This window comes from Bos javanicus, chromosome 6, assembly GCF_032452875.1.
Source record: "Bos javanicus breed banteng chromosome 6, ARS-OSU_banteng_1.0, whole genome shotgun sequence".
Classification (NCBI taxonomy): domain Eukaryota; kingdom Metazoa; phylum Chordata; class Mammalia; order Artiodactyla; family Bovidae; genus Bos; species Bos javanicus.
In genome coordinates this window covers 109,358,154-109,375,167 of record NC_083873.1, presented here as the reverse complement: position 1 = coordinate 109,375,167, position 17,014 = coordinate 109,358,154, and the positions used below count along the sequence as shown (strand labels likewise).

The 17,014-nt window shown below is 42.9% G+C and overlaps 1 protein-coding gene across 1 annotated transcript; it reads left to right on the top strand.

Annotated features, from left to right (window-relative positions):
* The first annotated feature begins 14,474 nt into the window (after positions 1–14,474).
* LOC133249182 (small ubiquitin-related modifier 1-like) lies at positions 14,475–15,194 on the top strand. The gene is made up of 2 exons (XM_061419245.1): positions 14,475–14,519; positions 14,952–15,194. The coding sequence occupies exons 1-2, from the start codon at positions 14,475–14,477 to the stop codon at positions 15,192–15,194; spliced, it is 288 nt and encodes a 95-aa protein (XP_061275229.1).
* Positions 15,195–17,014: the final 1,820 nt, after the last annotated feature.

The following is a 17,014-nucleotide window of genomic DNA, read 5'->3' as shown; positions in this document are numbered from 1 at the left end:
CCTTTTGCAACAACATGGATGGACCTAGAGGGCATTATGCTTAGTGAACTATCAGAGAAAGACAAAATGCTGTATTTTATCACTTATATGTGGAATCTAAAAAATAAAGCACATGAATGAATACAACAAAACAGAATCCAACTTACAGAGAGAACAAACTGGTGGTTACCAGTGGGGAGACAGAAGGGAGGGAGGAAAAAACGGGTATAGGGGTTAGAAGGTACACACTTCTATGTATAAGCCAAAGAGTTCACAAGGATACATTGGACAGCAGAGGGAAACATAGCCATTATTTATAGCAACTTTAAGTGGTGTATAGTCTACAGGAATATTCAATCAGAATAGCTGTACACCTGAAACTAATAAAATAATAAAATACTGTAAATCAACTTCAATTTTAAAGTATTATAAAGTTAAATTAAATTAGCAAATGTGTAAGTTTACATCTGCTTGTATAGACATAGAAAGAAAATAGTAAATGAAGAGTCCATTTTAGGACAGTCCCTATAATATAACCTATGTTGAAAAATTAAACTTACAAACAATAATGTTTGCAAATCTAAAACAATGTCCTATTTACAGTGAAGGCTATGTGTGACGATGAGACTTGCAAAATCTACATTTTTTAGAATTTTCGTTTTCTTTCACAACAAGCACAATTAGTTTACTGATTGGGATTTTTTTAAGCTTCTGAAAAGCTATTTAGGTAAGTGAGGTCTGGAAGTGAACTGTAATTGAAATAAAGGCATGGCATGAAGAGACATTCAGTATTAAAAAATAATTTGACTTTGATTCTTTTGCCTTGAAGAATGCCTGAACATCGGAAGTTAGAAAAGACTCTGAGTGTCTGCAATGTTTCAAGTCAGTGTCCAAATTGCTTATTTTAATCCAATGCCAAAAATTAAAGGGCTTATTCAGGTCTTCTATGGCCTCTCTCCACTTTTCTTCCAACCCTTTTCTAAATGCTATATTTTCACCAACTTTATTTCCCTCCAAAGTCTTCTGTATTTTCCCCCTCAGGAGTAGAATGTATTCTGCCATATTACCTTCAATTACCATTTAATAATTTATGAAATTACTCAGCATCATACCTGCAGTATTTCAGTCAGGCCCCATTACATTGTAATGAGGTTTGATTTAACATGGTCATTATAAATGCTGCTAAAGGTTAATAGGGAAAAAAAAGTTTCATTCCAGTGCATTTTATTTCAATCATTTTGGAATAAAATAAGCGTCTGTCACTAAGCATAGGACTTCCTTGTCTTATAAGCAGCAGGGTATGGATTGCTCACGAAAGTTTAGCAGAATATATTAATAAAGCACTACCATCTGGCAGAAAGCCAACTTGTGGGAGGAACAGTGTAAAGCTGCTTTTTCCAAGGACTGTGCCATAGAGTTTGAGGGCAGAACAACTCTTTATTGTGCAGGACTGTCTCTCCCAGGGCAGGATATTCAGCATTCCTGACCCTTGCCCATTAAGCACTTAAAACGTCCCAGTTTTTCACTCATTGAAAAAGACCCTGATGCTGGGAAAGACTGAAGGCAGGAGGAGAAGGAGGATACAGAGGATGAAATGACTGGATGGCATCACAGACTCAATGGACAGGAGTTTGAGCAAACTCAGGGAGATGGTGAAGGACAGGGAAGCTTGGAGTGCTACAGTCTGTGGGGTCACAAAGAGCCAGAGAGGGCCTAGCAACTGAACAACAAATTTCCAGATGCCCTCTAGGGGGCAGCACTGCTCACAATTTGGTTTTCGTCGTTCAGTCCCTCAGTCGTGTGGGGCTCTTTTGCAACCCCATGGACTGTAGCCCACCAGGCTCCTCTGTCACGGAATTTCCCAGACAAGAATAATTCTTTACCACTGGCACCGCCTGGGAAGCCCCATGTTTTGGTACCACTGGTTTAAAATGTCAAGCACTAGTTATAAAGTCTAGAATGCCTTGTCCTGAAAGTATAATTTATCTAAACAGTTCTTTTAAATGTAGTAAGAGGAAAAAAGTAACTATGATCTCAACCATCCTTTTAGAAGGGCGGATCCTTTGTTTTGTTTTTTTGAGTCCCTACAGTGACCGGAGGAGAAAGCAATGGCAACCCACTCCAGTACTCTTGCCTGGAAAATCCCATGGATGAAGGAGCCTGGGTCGCTAAGAGTCAGGCAAGACTGAGCGACTTCACTTTCACTTTACACTTTCACGCATTGGAGAAGGAAATGGCAACCCACTCCAGAGTTCTTGCCTGGAGAATCCCAGGGACAGAGGAGCCTAGTGGGCTGCTGTCTATGGGGTCGCACAGAGTCGGACATGACTGAAGCGACTTAGCAGCAGTAGCAGCAGCAACAGTGACCAGAAGGACCAGTTTATACTTCAAGAGCTGACCATGTGCATCTCTTCCTAACTCTTCCTTTAATGGCCTCACCTTGGAACTTTGAAATCAGCCAGTGGAAATTTTTGGAAAATCAGTTGTTAAACACTTACCAGTACATCATTGCTCTTAGCTGATATTTCCTCATTAGTTCTAAGGACAGGAGTAAAATTAATTTGACAGCACAGAAGGTAAAATTTAATCTTTAAAAGAGAAAAATATATATATATATTCCCACTATTATATATATATAATAGGTAAAGAACAAGAACCTATTGTATAGCACAGGGAACTATACTCAATATCTTCTAATGAACTATAAGGGAAAAGAATCTGAAAAAGCTCCAGAAAATTGATGCTTTCAAATTGTGCTAGAGAAAACTCTTGAGAGTCCCTTGGACCACAGGGAGATCAAACCAGTCAGTCCTAAAGGAAATCAGCGCTGAATATTTACTGGAAGGACTGATGCTAACGCTGAAGCTCTAATACTTTGGCCACCTGATGTGAAGAGCCAGCTCACTGGAAAATATCCTGATGCTGGGAAAGATTGAAGGAGAAGGGGGTGACAGAGAATGAGATGGTTGGATGGCATCATTGATTCAATGAAAATGAATTTGAACACACTCCAGAGATAGTGAAGAGCAGAGAAGCCTAGTCTGCTGCAATCCATGGTGTTGTAAAGAGTCGGACATGGCTTAGTGACTGAACAACTATATATGTGTGTGTGTGTATATATATATATATATATATATATAACTCAATCACTTTACAGTACATATGAAACTAACAGAGCATTGCAAATTAACTGTCAGTTCAGTTCAGTCGCTCAGTCATGTCCGACTTTTGCGACCCCATGAACTGCAGCACACCAGGCTTCCCTGTCCATCACCAGCTCTTAGAGCTTGCTCAAATTCATGTCCATTGAATTGGTGATGCAATCCAACCATCTCATCCTCTGTCATCACCAAAGACCAAAAAGCCTTCCACCTATCACAGCTGACTGGCATTGGAGTGGCTGTATCTCAACCCTATTTCATATCAATAGGATATTTTATGGCAGCTATGGCATTCTCGTGACTTGTCTGGTTCTAGCCTGCCACACCAGCTCTGACATCTACCACTCCTGTCTTGCCCTTAATGTTTAGCAAAGGCCAGATTGCTTGTAGTTTTGACATGTGTAGAGTTGTTTATGCTCTCAGGTCCTGGTTCTTCTTGATTTGACTATAATCTGCTTAGACCTTCCCAAGTGGCACGAGTAGCAAAGAATCCTCCTGCCAGTGCAGGAGACATAAGAGATGCAAGTTTGATTCTTGGGTCTGGAAGATCCCCTGGAGGAGGAAATGGCAACCTACTCCAATATTCTTGCCAGGAGAATCCCAGGGACAGAGGAGCCTGGTAGGCAACATTCCATGGAGTCACAAAAGAGCTGGACATGACTGAGGGACTAAACAAAAACGACATAATCTTCTCATGATGCTCCAAGTTCCAACTGTGATTTGAAAGACTCAGACTTTCAAATCACAGTTCTAAGTCTCAGCCTGTGCATGCCCATGGTATCTGCTCCTACAACTTTCTATGCATTCCTTCATTGTTTGCCTTCTGCATGTACATAAATAAAATGCATTTCTGTGAGTGTATCTGTTCCTGCACTGCTTAAAATCGCTAAACAAATTTTTATCTAACTTGAGATCTTTATGAAATGGTCTATAAAAGTACAGACTATTCTGCAAACACAAAATTCACTCAGGCGGGCCTTGGCTGCAGTCTCAAGACAGTCATCTTTCAGAGTAACTGAAGCTAAGATACAGGAAAGACAAACTGCTGACTGAGGAAGGCAGGCCATGTGAATGGCATGTCTGTCTAGTCAGGGCTGGAATAAAATGATGGTAGCTTCCAATACGAATCCCACACGAAAACTCACAAGGATAGACATTCCAAACTGCAATTGACATTTGAAATTGGGCTTCTTTTTACAGGTATAACTTTTTTAAAAAAATCTACATATTTGGCTGCACCAGCACTCGGCTGTGGCATACGGGATCTGCAGGAGCTTTTTAGTTGCAGCATGTGGGACCTCTTTAAATTGCAGCATGTGTATCTTTAGTTACAGAGTGCGAACTCTTAGTCACAGTATCTGGGATATAGTTCCCCAACCAGAGATTGAACCCTGGCCCCCTGAATTGGGAGCTCAGAGTCTTAGCCCCTGGATCACCAGAGAAGTCCCACACAGCTATAACTTTTAACCATAGTTATAAATGTTCTTGATCAGCACCCAGTAGACTAACTATTCCTATTCATTTTGTCTGACTACTCCCTTTTCTTTCCTAAGTGAATTGGTCAAGTCAGAGTCCTTGTATGTCATGTTCATCATTATATTTCACTACTTAGCTGGAGAGGAAGCAATGAAAGTAACTGGCATGTGATTCATTTCTCTCTCAGTTATCAGAGAACATTCTAGGGGAAAAAAAAAAAGGAAGGTACCCCAATCTAACCTCTGACAAACATGCTGATAACTGAACTTCCTGACAAATAAAATTGTATTTCCCAGAAGAGGGTAATTATTTTTGAGAAGTCCTTATCAGGATGTTTCTGGTTTAGAATCGTGTGTGGCAAACAAACCTAGAATCTATGGATTTAATGATTTTGGTGGCTCAGTAGGTGAAGAATTTCCCTGCAAATCAGGCGACCTGGATTCAATCCCTGGGTTGGAAAGATCACCAGGGAAGGAAATGGCAACCCACTCCAGTGTTCTTGCCTGGAGAATTCCACTGTCAGAGGAGTCTGGCAGGCTATAGACCATGGGGTCACAAAAAATTGGACACAACTGAGTGACTAACATTTTCACTTTCAATGATTTCACAGGGCACCTACCTAAGTTGTACAGTTGTCTGGAGTATAAAATGTTTCTTAACCCAAACACTCTCCTCTGTGAATAAAATGAAGTGAAGTCGCTCAGTTGTGTCCACCTCTTTGCAACTCCATGGACTATAGCCTACCAGCCTCCTCCATCCATGGGGTTTTCCAGACAAGAATACTGGAGTGGGTTGCCATTCCTTCTCCAGGGGATCTTCCAGACCCAGGGATCACATCTGGGTCTCCCGCATTATGCTGCTGCTAAGGCGCTTCAGTCGTGTCCGACTCTGTGCAACCCCATAGGTGGCAGCCCACCAGGCTCCATCCTCCCTGGGATTCTCCAGGCAAGAACACTGGAATGGGTTGCCATTTCCTTCTCCAATGCATGCAAAGTGAAAAGTGAAAGTGAAGCCGCTCAGTTGTGTTCACTCCATGCGACCCCATAGACAGCAGCCTACCAGGTTCCTCTGTCCATGGGATTTTCCAGGCAAGAGTACTGGAGTAGGGCGCCATTGCCTTCTCCGCTCCTGCATTATAGGCAGATGCTTTACTGTCTGAGCCACCAGGGAAGCCCTCTGTGAATAGTAACCTGCAAATCTCACTGAAAGACTTTACCTATCATGACTGGCCACCTGGATGCAGGCAGGAAAGACCTGGGGAGTCATTCGGAATGTCCCAGACCTCTCCCTATTCAGCCTGTGTCACTTAATTGCTTTTATCACTGGAATTATTAGTAAATCTTGGTAGTGGGTAAGATCTTTGAGTCATGTAAGTCAGATTGGACAATCCAGTGTTAAGCTCTATGTAAGCACACTAGTATAGTGAACTGCCTTAACAAATATTGGTTAAACCAGATACCCCTTATTATAAGTTAGTTCTCATTGCTACAATTATCACAAATGAAGTTGAAAGAATCTTTCAAAGAATCCATCCAGTGGGGTTCTAGCTTGATGACAGCTTGTATGAGATTGCACTTTAAAGGCCTCCGATTTTAACATTCTATAGTAGAATGATCCATCTTTGAAAACTTGAGTCTCCTGCTCTCAGTCTCCTCCCAGTTAAATAGCAAGCAAACTGCAACAGCATAAAATTCAACTTATATGCCTTCTACTGCTACAGAGGGACTTGAGAGACAGAGCCAAGAATTAGTCTTATCAAAGTCATTAAAAATTCTTGAGAGAATTTTGACATATTGGTTCTATGATCTTCATAAGCACCTTGTGAAATTATAAGAAGAAAAGATACTAGTCTCTCTAATTAAGACAGAGAGAGGAAAAGTGATCTTTCCAAACTTACCCAGCTAATACTTACGAGAGGTGGCCCTAAAATGCAAGTCTTTGTCCTCCAGAGCCAATGTGTTTTCCTTACATGGAATGCCTATTTCATTCTTCCTAACTTCAGGCAGAGTAGTAGTCCCTAACCTCTCTGAGTCTCAATTCTCTCTTCCACGAAACAGTGGTGATAACAAGCTCTCCCTCACATACCAGATTGTGAATGTTTTATGATAGCAACTATGTGTTCAGTAATCTGATAATATTCAGAGTACCTATGAAGACCGTGATAATGATTCAATGTCTCCACCAAATTTTGTAATATCATATTCCTTTCACTTCCATTTTCACTCATTTATACTAACCATCCTGCAAGATGAACAGAGCTGTTGCTGTTCAGTTGTGTCCAACTCTTTGCAACCTCACAGGCTGCAGCGCCCCAGGCTCCCCTGTCCTCTACTGCCTCCCGCAGTTTGCTCAAATTCATGTTCATTGAGGTGGTGATGTTATCTAACCATCTCATCCTCTGCTGCCCTCTTTTCCTTTGGTCTTCAATTTCTCCCATCATCAGGGTCTTTTCCAATGAGCCGACTCTTCACATCAGGTGACCAAAGCATTGGAGCTTCAGCATCTCATGCATTGGCAAGCAGGTTCTTTACCACTGTGCCACCTGGGAAGCCGAAAATGAAAGCGTTAGTTGGTCAGTCACGTCCAACCCTTTGTGACCCAGTGGACTGTAGCCTGCCATGCTCCTCTGTCCATGGAATTCTCCAGGCAAGAATATTGGAGTGGATCCTCTTTCCCTTCTCCCAGGGATCTTCCTGACCCAGGTATTAAACTCAGGTCTCTTACATTGCAGGCAGATTCCTTACTGTCTGAGCCACCAGGGAAGCCCATGAACAGCATAGATATTTTCTTTTTCTTTTAGGAAAGGAAACCATGGCTTAAGAGGGTAAATGAATTGCAGAATTGAGACTAAAACCTCTTCCTGTGTGATGCTAAAACTCTATGCTAGATGCTAAAATGATTTTATAAAATATCTAGAATTTTTACTTTCTGTCCTCTTGAGAAACTTATGGCATGATGAACATGTAGCACTATTCAAATGTGATATTTATGTTATCTAGAAAGTGTAGCTCATCTTGGAAATAAGATATGTGGCTCTGGTTTCAAATAGTGTTCAGAGATCAAAGGTAAAGGGAGTTTCATTGTTCATTGAACATGTGAAGAATCCAGTCTTCAGTTGGAAAGCCAGTAGAACTATGACCTCCACTGGATTTCAAGTATATAGAGATGGTGAACTAGTCACATGGTGGATGTTCTCTAAATCCTTAGTTCTGTGAATAATTAGGGCTCCCCCAGTGGCTCAGGGTAAAGAATCCTCCTGCAATGCAGGAATCACAGGAGACAAAAGTTCAATCCCTGGGTCAGGAAGATCCCCTGGAAGAGGGCATGGCAACCCACTCCAGTATTCTTGTCTGGAGAATCTCCAAGGACAGAGGAACCTAGAGGGCTGCAGTCCATAGGGTCACAAAGAGTCGGACACAACTGAATCAATTTAGCACATGTACAAGCAGAAAAATTAGCTTTTATAAATAGAGAGGTAATAAAATGATTTTGAATAATTCCCAGATTAGTGCATTGGCAGCTAAAAATTTCCCAAGAAATTTGCTTAACCAGTGTTTCACTGATTTTTTCAGTAGAGATTAGATTACCTGTAAGATTTCCTACAAAAAGAATTCCAGCTGTCAACTGAAATCTATTTTTCTCTTTCCTCATGCAGGACTTAACTGCATTTTCCAGGCTCTCTTACAATTTAGTCATGTGACTGAGTCTGAGCCAATATGATGTGAGTGTAAGTGATCTAGGCCAAAGAAACTTCCAGACTCTTCTCTATTCTTCTCCTTTACGTGGTCAGAGACCAAGAAGGTCATTGAGATGGCATTGGAAGCTGTATGCTGAAGATGGTAGAATGTCCGCCAACCTGAGTCCCTGAAAGACTGCATGGAGCAGGAATTGTCTCTCTACCACCAACCACCTCTACTGACCTGGGATATCCCTGTTCAGTTAGGTGAGAAGTAATCAAGCTTTCATTGTGTTGAGTTGCTACATTTGTATCTACTTACTTATTTATTGGCCATGCCTCATATCATGCAGGATCTTAAGTTCCCTGACCAAGGATCAAACCTATGCCCCCTGCATTGGAAGCATGGAGTCTTAACCAGTGGACCACCAGGGAAGTCCTTGAGCTGCTACATTTTTAGCTTCTTTCTTGCAGCAATTTTGCCCACATAAACCATTTCCAAGTCATAATGCACTGTGCAACTGCAAAGTATTTTTTTCAGTATTATTACTCTAAGCTCAGCTCTCTACCAGCTTAATTTTTATGACATATGCCAACCTGTTCATTTTAATAATATGTTCTCCATAATAAAAATATCTGCATTGCCACTCTACAATTTCTCTTAAAACAAAACTGTTATCATGACAATTCTAAATCAAGAAAATTCAGTGGTTCCTAACACCAATTATCCAAGCTTGGATGATCTGATGAAAGAAACAAACTAGTCACACCCTATGAGAGAAGCAATTTATGGACTAGATAGTTCTCATTTACAACCCATGAAACAAACCCAGAGAACCAAGCAATAGGGTGTGATTTATAAGTTCCAAGGAGGCCCTTCTCTTTTAGCCTTGTGGAGAAAGGAACACAACTTAAAAAAAAAATTAATGGTAATTTGGGTTGCCAATGCTATGTATGATAAGGGTTTCTAGCCTCTCCTACTTGATTCATCCGAATATCTCTTTCAATTATGCTTTGTATGCTGTGTGCGCTCAGTCGTGTCCTACTCTTTGCAACCCTTTGGACTGTAGCCCACCAGGCTCCTGTGTTCATGGAATTTTCCAGGCAAGAATACTGGAGTGGGTTGCCATTTCCTGCTCCAAGAAATCTTCCCAACCCTGGAAATGGAACCAGGATCTCCTGTGGCTCCTGCCTTGCAGGCAGATTCTTTACCTGCTCAGCCAGCCATGGAGGCACTGCTTTATTCTTTAGTTCCCAAACTCAAGAATTCATAACGACTCTAGCTCTTTACCCTGGCTTTCAAGACTCTGGAATCTGCTCCTACTTGGCCTTCAACCTCATTTCCCACCAGACAGAGACCTTTCCACGGAGTGGACTCCCCAGGCTTGACCAACAGTAGGTCAAGTGACCACACTTTCTCTCCTAGGAAAGGGCAAGTGATGACTGCAAGTGTCCTTGAGTTCCTACTGCCCTGTGATTGCAGGAGACAGAAAGAGAGTTCCCTTACAGTAATTCTCAGTATCATTTCAAAAATACAATATAAGATTTAATCTTCTGTGGCCTCTAGCAGAGTCCTCCTGAGCTCTAAACCATCAAACCATCTCCATGCCCCACAGATAACGGAGCTCCTTTACCACCCATGACTCTCTGATCTGGCTCCTGTACAAACTACATCCCCTCCTGCCTGATTCTGCTGTCGTTCTCGATGTGGTCTCACCCTACTGAGTTCTATGTTCCTAACTCCAATCTCTTTCTGAATGCAGTTGAATCCCCCCTCCAGCTTTGCCACCGCAGTCACCCCAGAAAATGCTCCTCTCCCAATGCCAGTCCTCTCGGCTTTTACAAATTTTGCCCATCACCCTGTCCCATATCTGTGAGAGGACCCCACAATTCAAACCAGAACATGTAGCAGGAGCTCAGCAAATGTCTGTTGAGTTGAGATGTGTGGTAAGTCACTTCAGTCGTGTCTGACTCTGAGATCCTATGGACTGTAGCCCACCAGGCTCCTCTGTCCATGGGATTCTCCAGGCAAGAATACTGGAGTGCGCTGCCATGCCCTCCCCCAGGGGATCTTCCTGACCCAGGGATAGAACTCGCATCTCTTATGTCTCCTGCATCAGCAGGAGAGTTCTTTACCATTTTTGCCGCCTGGGAAGCCTGTGTATCTCTCTTTGTACTCCTCTTATATAAATTCCTGATAATAATAATGTAATCATTTATTAACCGAGTCTACCCTCAGATTTTCCAACTCACTGGTCTGGGTGGAGCCTGAGAATTAATATTTCTAACAAGTTCCCAGAAGGTGAGGCTGATAGTGGGAGGACCACATTTGAGAACCACTGCCCTCTGCATCCCCCAACCCTACACCAAGTGTCCCAAGCATACTGACAAGGTAATCTCCCTTACTTGTCAAGAAGGACAATGGTGTGGGCTGGATTTCCATCCGGCTCAGCCATCGCAGGAACATCACAGACAAAGAAACAAAAGCCTTGAGTCAGGAGACTCCTGTTTGTCCCCTGTCAAGCTACTGATGGGTTCCTGTGAGGGTGTGGGAGCCAAGCTGAGAAGCCCTGGTGAGTGCTGAGCACAAAGGTGGACGAGCATTGCAGGTGAAATTACAGCAGCTACCAAACAGACAGGCGGCATGAGTCACGGCAGCGGTATCTGGGAAGCAATATTACGACAGAACGGATCCCAAGGCCACTGACAGCTAGCTCTGAGACAGGCCCTCTTATCCACAGGAACAAAGTACACGCTGTGCTCTAGGTAAACCTCCAGGGAACGCTTTAGCCCAGATCCCTGACAGGCTAATAGGAGATTTTCCTTTCATGGCAAGGGAGCCGTTCTCTCCTGATGTCTTTCTGAGTATGTCTGTGGCTGATAACAGACTCATTTCCCTCGGAAAATGTCCTTTCCTTCTCTCCCTCTCTCTTTCACAATTCTGGATTTCCTTAAAGGAATGAAAGGGGCAGAGAGAGAATGAAGGAATAAACAGCAATTTTTCATGATGTTCCTTTATCCATCTCATGCTGATGGGTCCAGACTATGAACTTCAAGGCTAGGGGACAGCCTCTCACCTGCCTTATTCACTTCCCTGGTGAAGTAGGCACCTGTACAGTGAGAGGGTAACAGGCAGGAAGGCCAGGGGTCTCCAAACGGAGGAAATAGCCTGCAAGTGTCAGACATTTTTATCTCTCTTAAGCGGCAGGAGGAAACAAACTAGTGATATTTTTTCCTTCTCTATACAAATTTTAAAAGTTTCTCTTAAAATACTGTATTGCCATAATGACACCTGGTTTCACCTGAAGTTAACTATTCTCAAACCTAGAGATAACCAATGCCTTTTCCTTATGGAAATGTCTGTCTTAAGCTATGCTAATGTGCTATGCATTTACCCCAGACTCTGTCTTCAAGTTGGTTCTGCCTCTTGGCTCAGAACCTACTTGACAAACCAGTATGTTATACTCAGATATTGTTCCCCTAATCTATGCAAATGAAACTATTTGTATGGTGGTCTGCCCTTCTTCAAGATTCAAGTTAATCATTTTATGGCCCAGGATAAACCATTTGGTGCCAAGATTATCCCAAAATGCATCTTATGGGTGAGGAGCCTGGCGCCATTCTGAATTTTAAGACATTCCTTTCTTTCATTAACAGACTGCTAGTGACTGCTAGTGAGAAGGAAATGGCAACCTGCTGCTGCTAAGTCGCGTCAGTCATGTCTGACTCTGTGCGACCCCATAGATGGCAGCCCACCAGGCTCCCCAATCCCTGGGATTCTCCAGGCAAGAACACTGGAATGGGTTGCCATTTCCTTCTCCAATACATGAAAATGAAAAGTGAAAGTGAAGTCACTCAGTCGTGTCTGACTCTTCGCGACCCCATGGACTGTAGCCCACCGGGCTCCTCCATCCATGGGATTTTCCAGGCAAGAGTACTGGAGTGGGGTGCCGTTGCCTTCTCCAGTAGCAGCAGCAGTGACTATATAACATCCAGCTGAAGACTAGCTGGGGGGTACTCTTCTGCCCCCTTCTGATGCCTATGTCAGAAGCTTTCCCTATCTCCTTTATACTTTAATAAAACTTTATTACACAAAAGCTCTGAGCGATCAAGCCTTGTCCCTGGCCCCGGATTGAATTCTTCTCCTCCGGGGGCCAAAAATCCCGGTGTCTTTGCGTGATTCAACAACAACCTTTCAATAGCCTCATCCGCATCCCTTGTGGGTACCAAGCTGCCATCATCACGTGGTCAAGCCCTCCCTCCTCTTGATCATCTGATTATCCAGAAGCAGGAGCCAGAGGGGCTGCTGCTGGAAGCCACAGGTCACCTGATAGCTGTGGCTGCCCCTGGAATCTTGTGGGAAAGGGGGAAGGGGCAGGGCTGTTCACCCAGGCTGCTTCTCCTCCATTTATGGCCTCCAGGGTATCCCACCACCTCCTTTGCCTCAAACTGTCTGGGCCTCTCAGATATGCAAGTGACTCATTTTCCATCCATCAGAGATGAGACTTAAATAAATAAAAAGGTACTTCGTGGGGCGGCTGGGCCTAATGATAAGCAATTATAGGAAGCCAAATGAAGGCAGTGCTTTGTGCGGGGCCTGTGAAATTGGTTAAGCAAAAAGAATAATGGCCCGTTTCGGTGATTCATCCCTTTGCTCATTTCAGAGGGAGCATTATCTCAGTTAAGTGATGCAATTAATATGAAAATGAGGGAATCATTGTTTAAGGAGATGAGAGGGAAGCAGAGAGGGGCCGGATGCCACAGAGGAAGAATAAGGGCCACTGAGATGGAAATTTGCATAGGTCAGTAGCAATGTGATGCCTCTAGCACAGATTCATAGCTTAGTGCACATTGTAATACGTTGCCATTAAATTCTCATTATGGTGACCTGTGTCCAACACAATTCAATTTTTCAGAATCTTAATGATAAAAAGTTAATTACACTAAGGTGAAAACCTTTTGTACTGGGCCTTAAAATAAAACATAGAAAGGGCATTGTGAGTACCTCAGGACACTGCCAGGGAAGGTTGAGGGGGGGTGTTAAATTACTGTTTTATTAACCATAACATGATTTGCAGATTGATTTTTGTATGTGTGTGTGTGTGTGAGCTTTGCAGATCTTTTGTAATGAAGTCAAGAGTGATAAATAAGGTGTTTGCCTCCTCTTCACTTTTCGTTTTTGCTTCCCTGCTTCTCTGATGGTGTCTTTCCACTCAGTAGCTGGCAGACAGTATTCCAAGGGCTAGTTAACATCTTTGGATGTAGAAAAGAAAGAGGACAGGGACTGAAGTGGAGCGTGTGTTGGAGAGCTCAGAGGGTCATGAGTCATGGTGACAGGTGAGGGCTGTCACCAGCTCACTCTGTGCTTTGGGCATGGCGTGTCATACCCAAAGGGCTCCAAGCAGAGATGGGGAGAAGAGCATGACCTGGTTTTTACAGCACAGAATCACCTGTAGCTGCTGCCTCTTTTCTGCTCTGTGTTGCCGACTTTAAAAAATGTACAACATGAGAGTTTCGAGTTGGGTTTTATTTGGGCTCAAACGAGGACTATAGCCCAGGAGAGCACATTTCAGATAGCTCTGAGAAACAGCTCCAAAGAGGTAGGGGGAAGGTCAGTATATATGTGACTTCAGTGAACAGGGAGTTCACTCAATCAAGCACATATTTTTGCAGAAGGTTTCTGCTAGTTACAGGGAGCAGGGGTCACCATGAAGGACTTTATTGCTTTTCTAGATGTGAGGAGATGTAAGAATTGGGCTCGTAAAATCAGCTCTTGAAAATATCTAAGACCTGTTCTGCCGGATTTTCCAGAGCACAGAGTACCTCATTTCTGATCTCCATTCTGAGCTCCTTTCAGGGGGTGTTGAAGGTCAGCAACTGCAGCAGCTCATAATTTAATCCTTGTAGAGGTAGATGGGAAATGCTTTTGGCAAGTGCCCATTAGTAGTTGACAATGCCCTTGACCCAATTATCTAAACTCTCAGGGTTTCAGCATCCTCTTGGGAGAAAAAGATCATGTTACCTTTCTTGAGGGAAATGCTATGAGGATTTGGGATCAAGAATATACCCTGGACCCAAGGCATTATGCTATGGGGAAGAGAGAAACCTCAGGAGCAAGGTTCTCCCTACCTGAGGCCGCTGCTGTGTGGAGATCCGAGGGTGGGGAGGGAACCCCCATCACCATGACTGGCCAGGAGGCAAAAACTTCAACGGAAGACTTAGGGGGGGTAAGAAGTGTTAAGTAGTTAGAATAGAAAAAAGGAGTCCAGAATGGTGGAGACTGAAAGACAAAGAAGGGAAAAGCTCCCAAAAATAGAACAAAGGAAGGTCCGAGGACCAGAGTGAGAACCTCAGGAAAACAAACAGCCCTCCGGGCTAACCCAAATTACATAGGGCAGGCTCAGGGGGAGGAGAAAAAGCATATAAAAAGAGGAGCCAAAATTGGGCCATGGACTTCTCTTCTCTGCATCTTTTGGGTCAGTCTGCCCTCACACCTCGAGGATGTATTTTATTTTCTAAATAAAACTGAGCTGTAACACAGAGCCGTAACACTGGTCCATCCAAGGAAATTACATGGGGCTGTAACACTGGTCCATCCGTTGCTTCAGATTTTTGTTGCGATGAGACAGAACCAAGGAAATTACAAATTCTTCTGACAGAAGGAAGGAAACTCAAAGTCATGTCAGGATAGCAGTGACATTGACTTCAAAGGGAAAATGACGACACATCTCAAGAAACTCAAAGAATCATTCTACCAAAGACAGGACATTCCCATGAATTCACTCAGGCTTCTCTTTGAGGGTCAGAGAATTGCTGATAATCACGCTCCGAAAGGACTGGGAATCAAGGAAGGTATGATTGAAGTTTATCAGGAGCACACAGGGGGTCATTCAACCGTTTAGATATTCTTTTTGTTTTCTTTCTTTTCCCTTAATTCTCTTTTATTTTTTAAAATAGTTCTTTTGTAATGTGGTGTTCAAAACAGAATTGAAAACTGGCACCCCATCTCTAAAACATCTGGTCATTTGAATTCTAGTGCCTATGATTCATTATTGTTTATTTACATTGTGCTGTTTTTTGATGATCATACCTCAGCCTGCTTCATATCACGCTCTCCTTTTTAAAAATTATATGAGTATAAAATAGATAACTAATGAGAAAATACAATATAGCACAAGGAACCCTACTTAATGCATTTTGGTGACCTGAATGGGAAGAAAGTCCACAAAGAATGAAATACATGTATATGTATGGCTGATTCACCTTACTGTGCAGCCTAAACTACACAACATTGAAAAGCAATTATTTGTTGTTATTCAGTTTCTAAGTCATGTCTGACTATTTGAGACCCCAAGGACTGCAGCATATCAGGCTTTCCTGTCCTACACTATCTTCCAGAATTGGCTCAAACTCATGTCTATTGAGTCAGCGATGCCATCCAACCATCTCATCCTCTGTTGCCCCCTTCTCCTCCTGCCCTCAATCTTTCTGAGCATCAGGTCTTTTTCAATGAGTCAGCCCTTTGCATCAGGTGGGTAAAGTATTGGAGCTTCAGTTTCAGCATCAGTCTTTCTAATGAATATTAAGGATTGATTTCCTTTAGGATTGACTGGTTTGACCTCCATACTGTCCAAGGGACTCTCAACAGTCTTCTCCAGCAACACCCAGATGGAAAGCATCAATTCTTCAGTGTTCAACCCTCTTTATGGTCCAATCTTCACAAGTGTACATGACTACTGGAAAAACTATAGCAACTATACTCCAATAAAAATTAATTTTAAAAAAATTAAAATTACATATGTCCACAGAGAGACTGGCTGCCTTCTCCAGGCCTGTGAATTTGTAGGCTTGTGATAAATGAGATCAACTAATGCGAGGATTCATAAATGACTTTCCAATTGGCCCTGAAGTTCTAGCATGTGATTGCTTCATTCCTGGACTATGACTTTCAGTGGGAGAGAGAAGGTTTTCAGAAAACTGAACTGTGGGGAAATGACCTTTCCTTAACTTGAAGCTACTTTTAAAATCTGAGGGTCTGGACCGAAAAAAAGGGGAATATCAGATTGAAATCAAGGTGACAGAGGTGATGGGAACAATGACTAACTCCAAAGGTGGCTTCTCTGAAGAGAAAGCATATTAAGATGAAAAAAAATCTTGTCAGAAGATCCCAGAAAAGTTCTACTTTGCATTGGCAGTTAAAGGTACTCATGCAGGAGGGACTTCCCCGCATGTCCAGTGGTTAAGACTCTGCACTTCTGCTGCAGGGGCTCAGGTTCTACCTCTGGTCAGGGAAGTAGGATGCCACATGCCCTGTGGCATGGCCAAAAAACAAAAAAGTTATCCATGCAAACATGTATACAACAGAACACTGCTCCTTTTTAATTTATTTGTACTTTCTGGCCTGGGATGTAGGTTTTAAATGGACCTTGTCTGCACCAACCTCATTAAAATAAACAAAATATTTGTGGGAAAAAAAACCATTAAAAAATAATATACCTGTTTCACAAAATCAAGGACATAGAGAATAGACCGGTGGTTGCCAAGAGGTGGAGGTTGAAAGTGGGAGCGGGTAGGAGTGGGCATTTGGGTGCTGTGCTTAGTCACTCAGTCGTGTCGGAGTCTTTGTGACCCCATGAACTGTAGCCCACCTGGTTCCTCTGTGCATGGGGATTCTCAGGCAAGGATACTGGAGTGGGTTGCCATGCCCTTCTCCAGGGGATCT

Bases quoted from the DNA above. Each gene is read 5' to 3' on its own strand.
- LOC133249182 (XM_061419245.1), top strand. From the start codon at position 14,475: ATGACTGGCCAGGAGGCAAAAACTTCAACGGAAGACTTAGGGGGG. The intron at 14,520-14,951 runs GTAAGAAGTGTT...TTCTTCTGACAG, and splicing joins CAACGGAAGACTTAGGGGGG to AAGGAAGGAAACTCAAAGTC.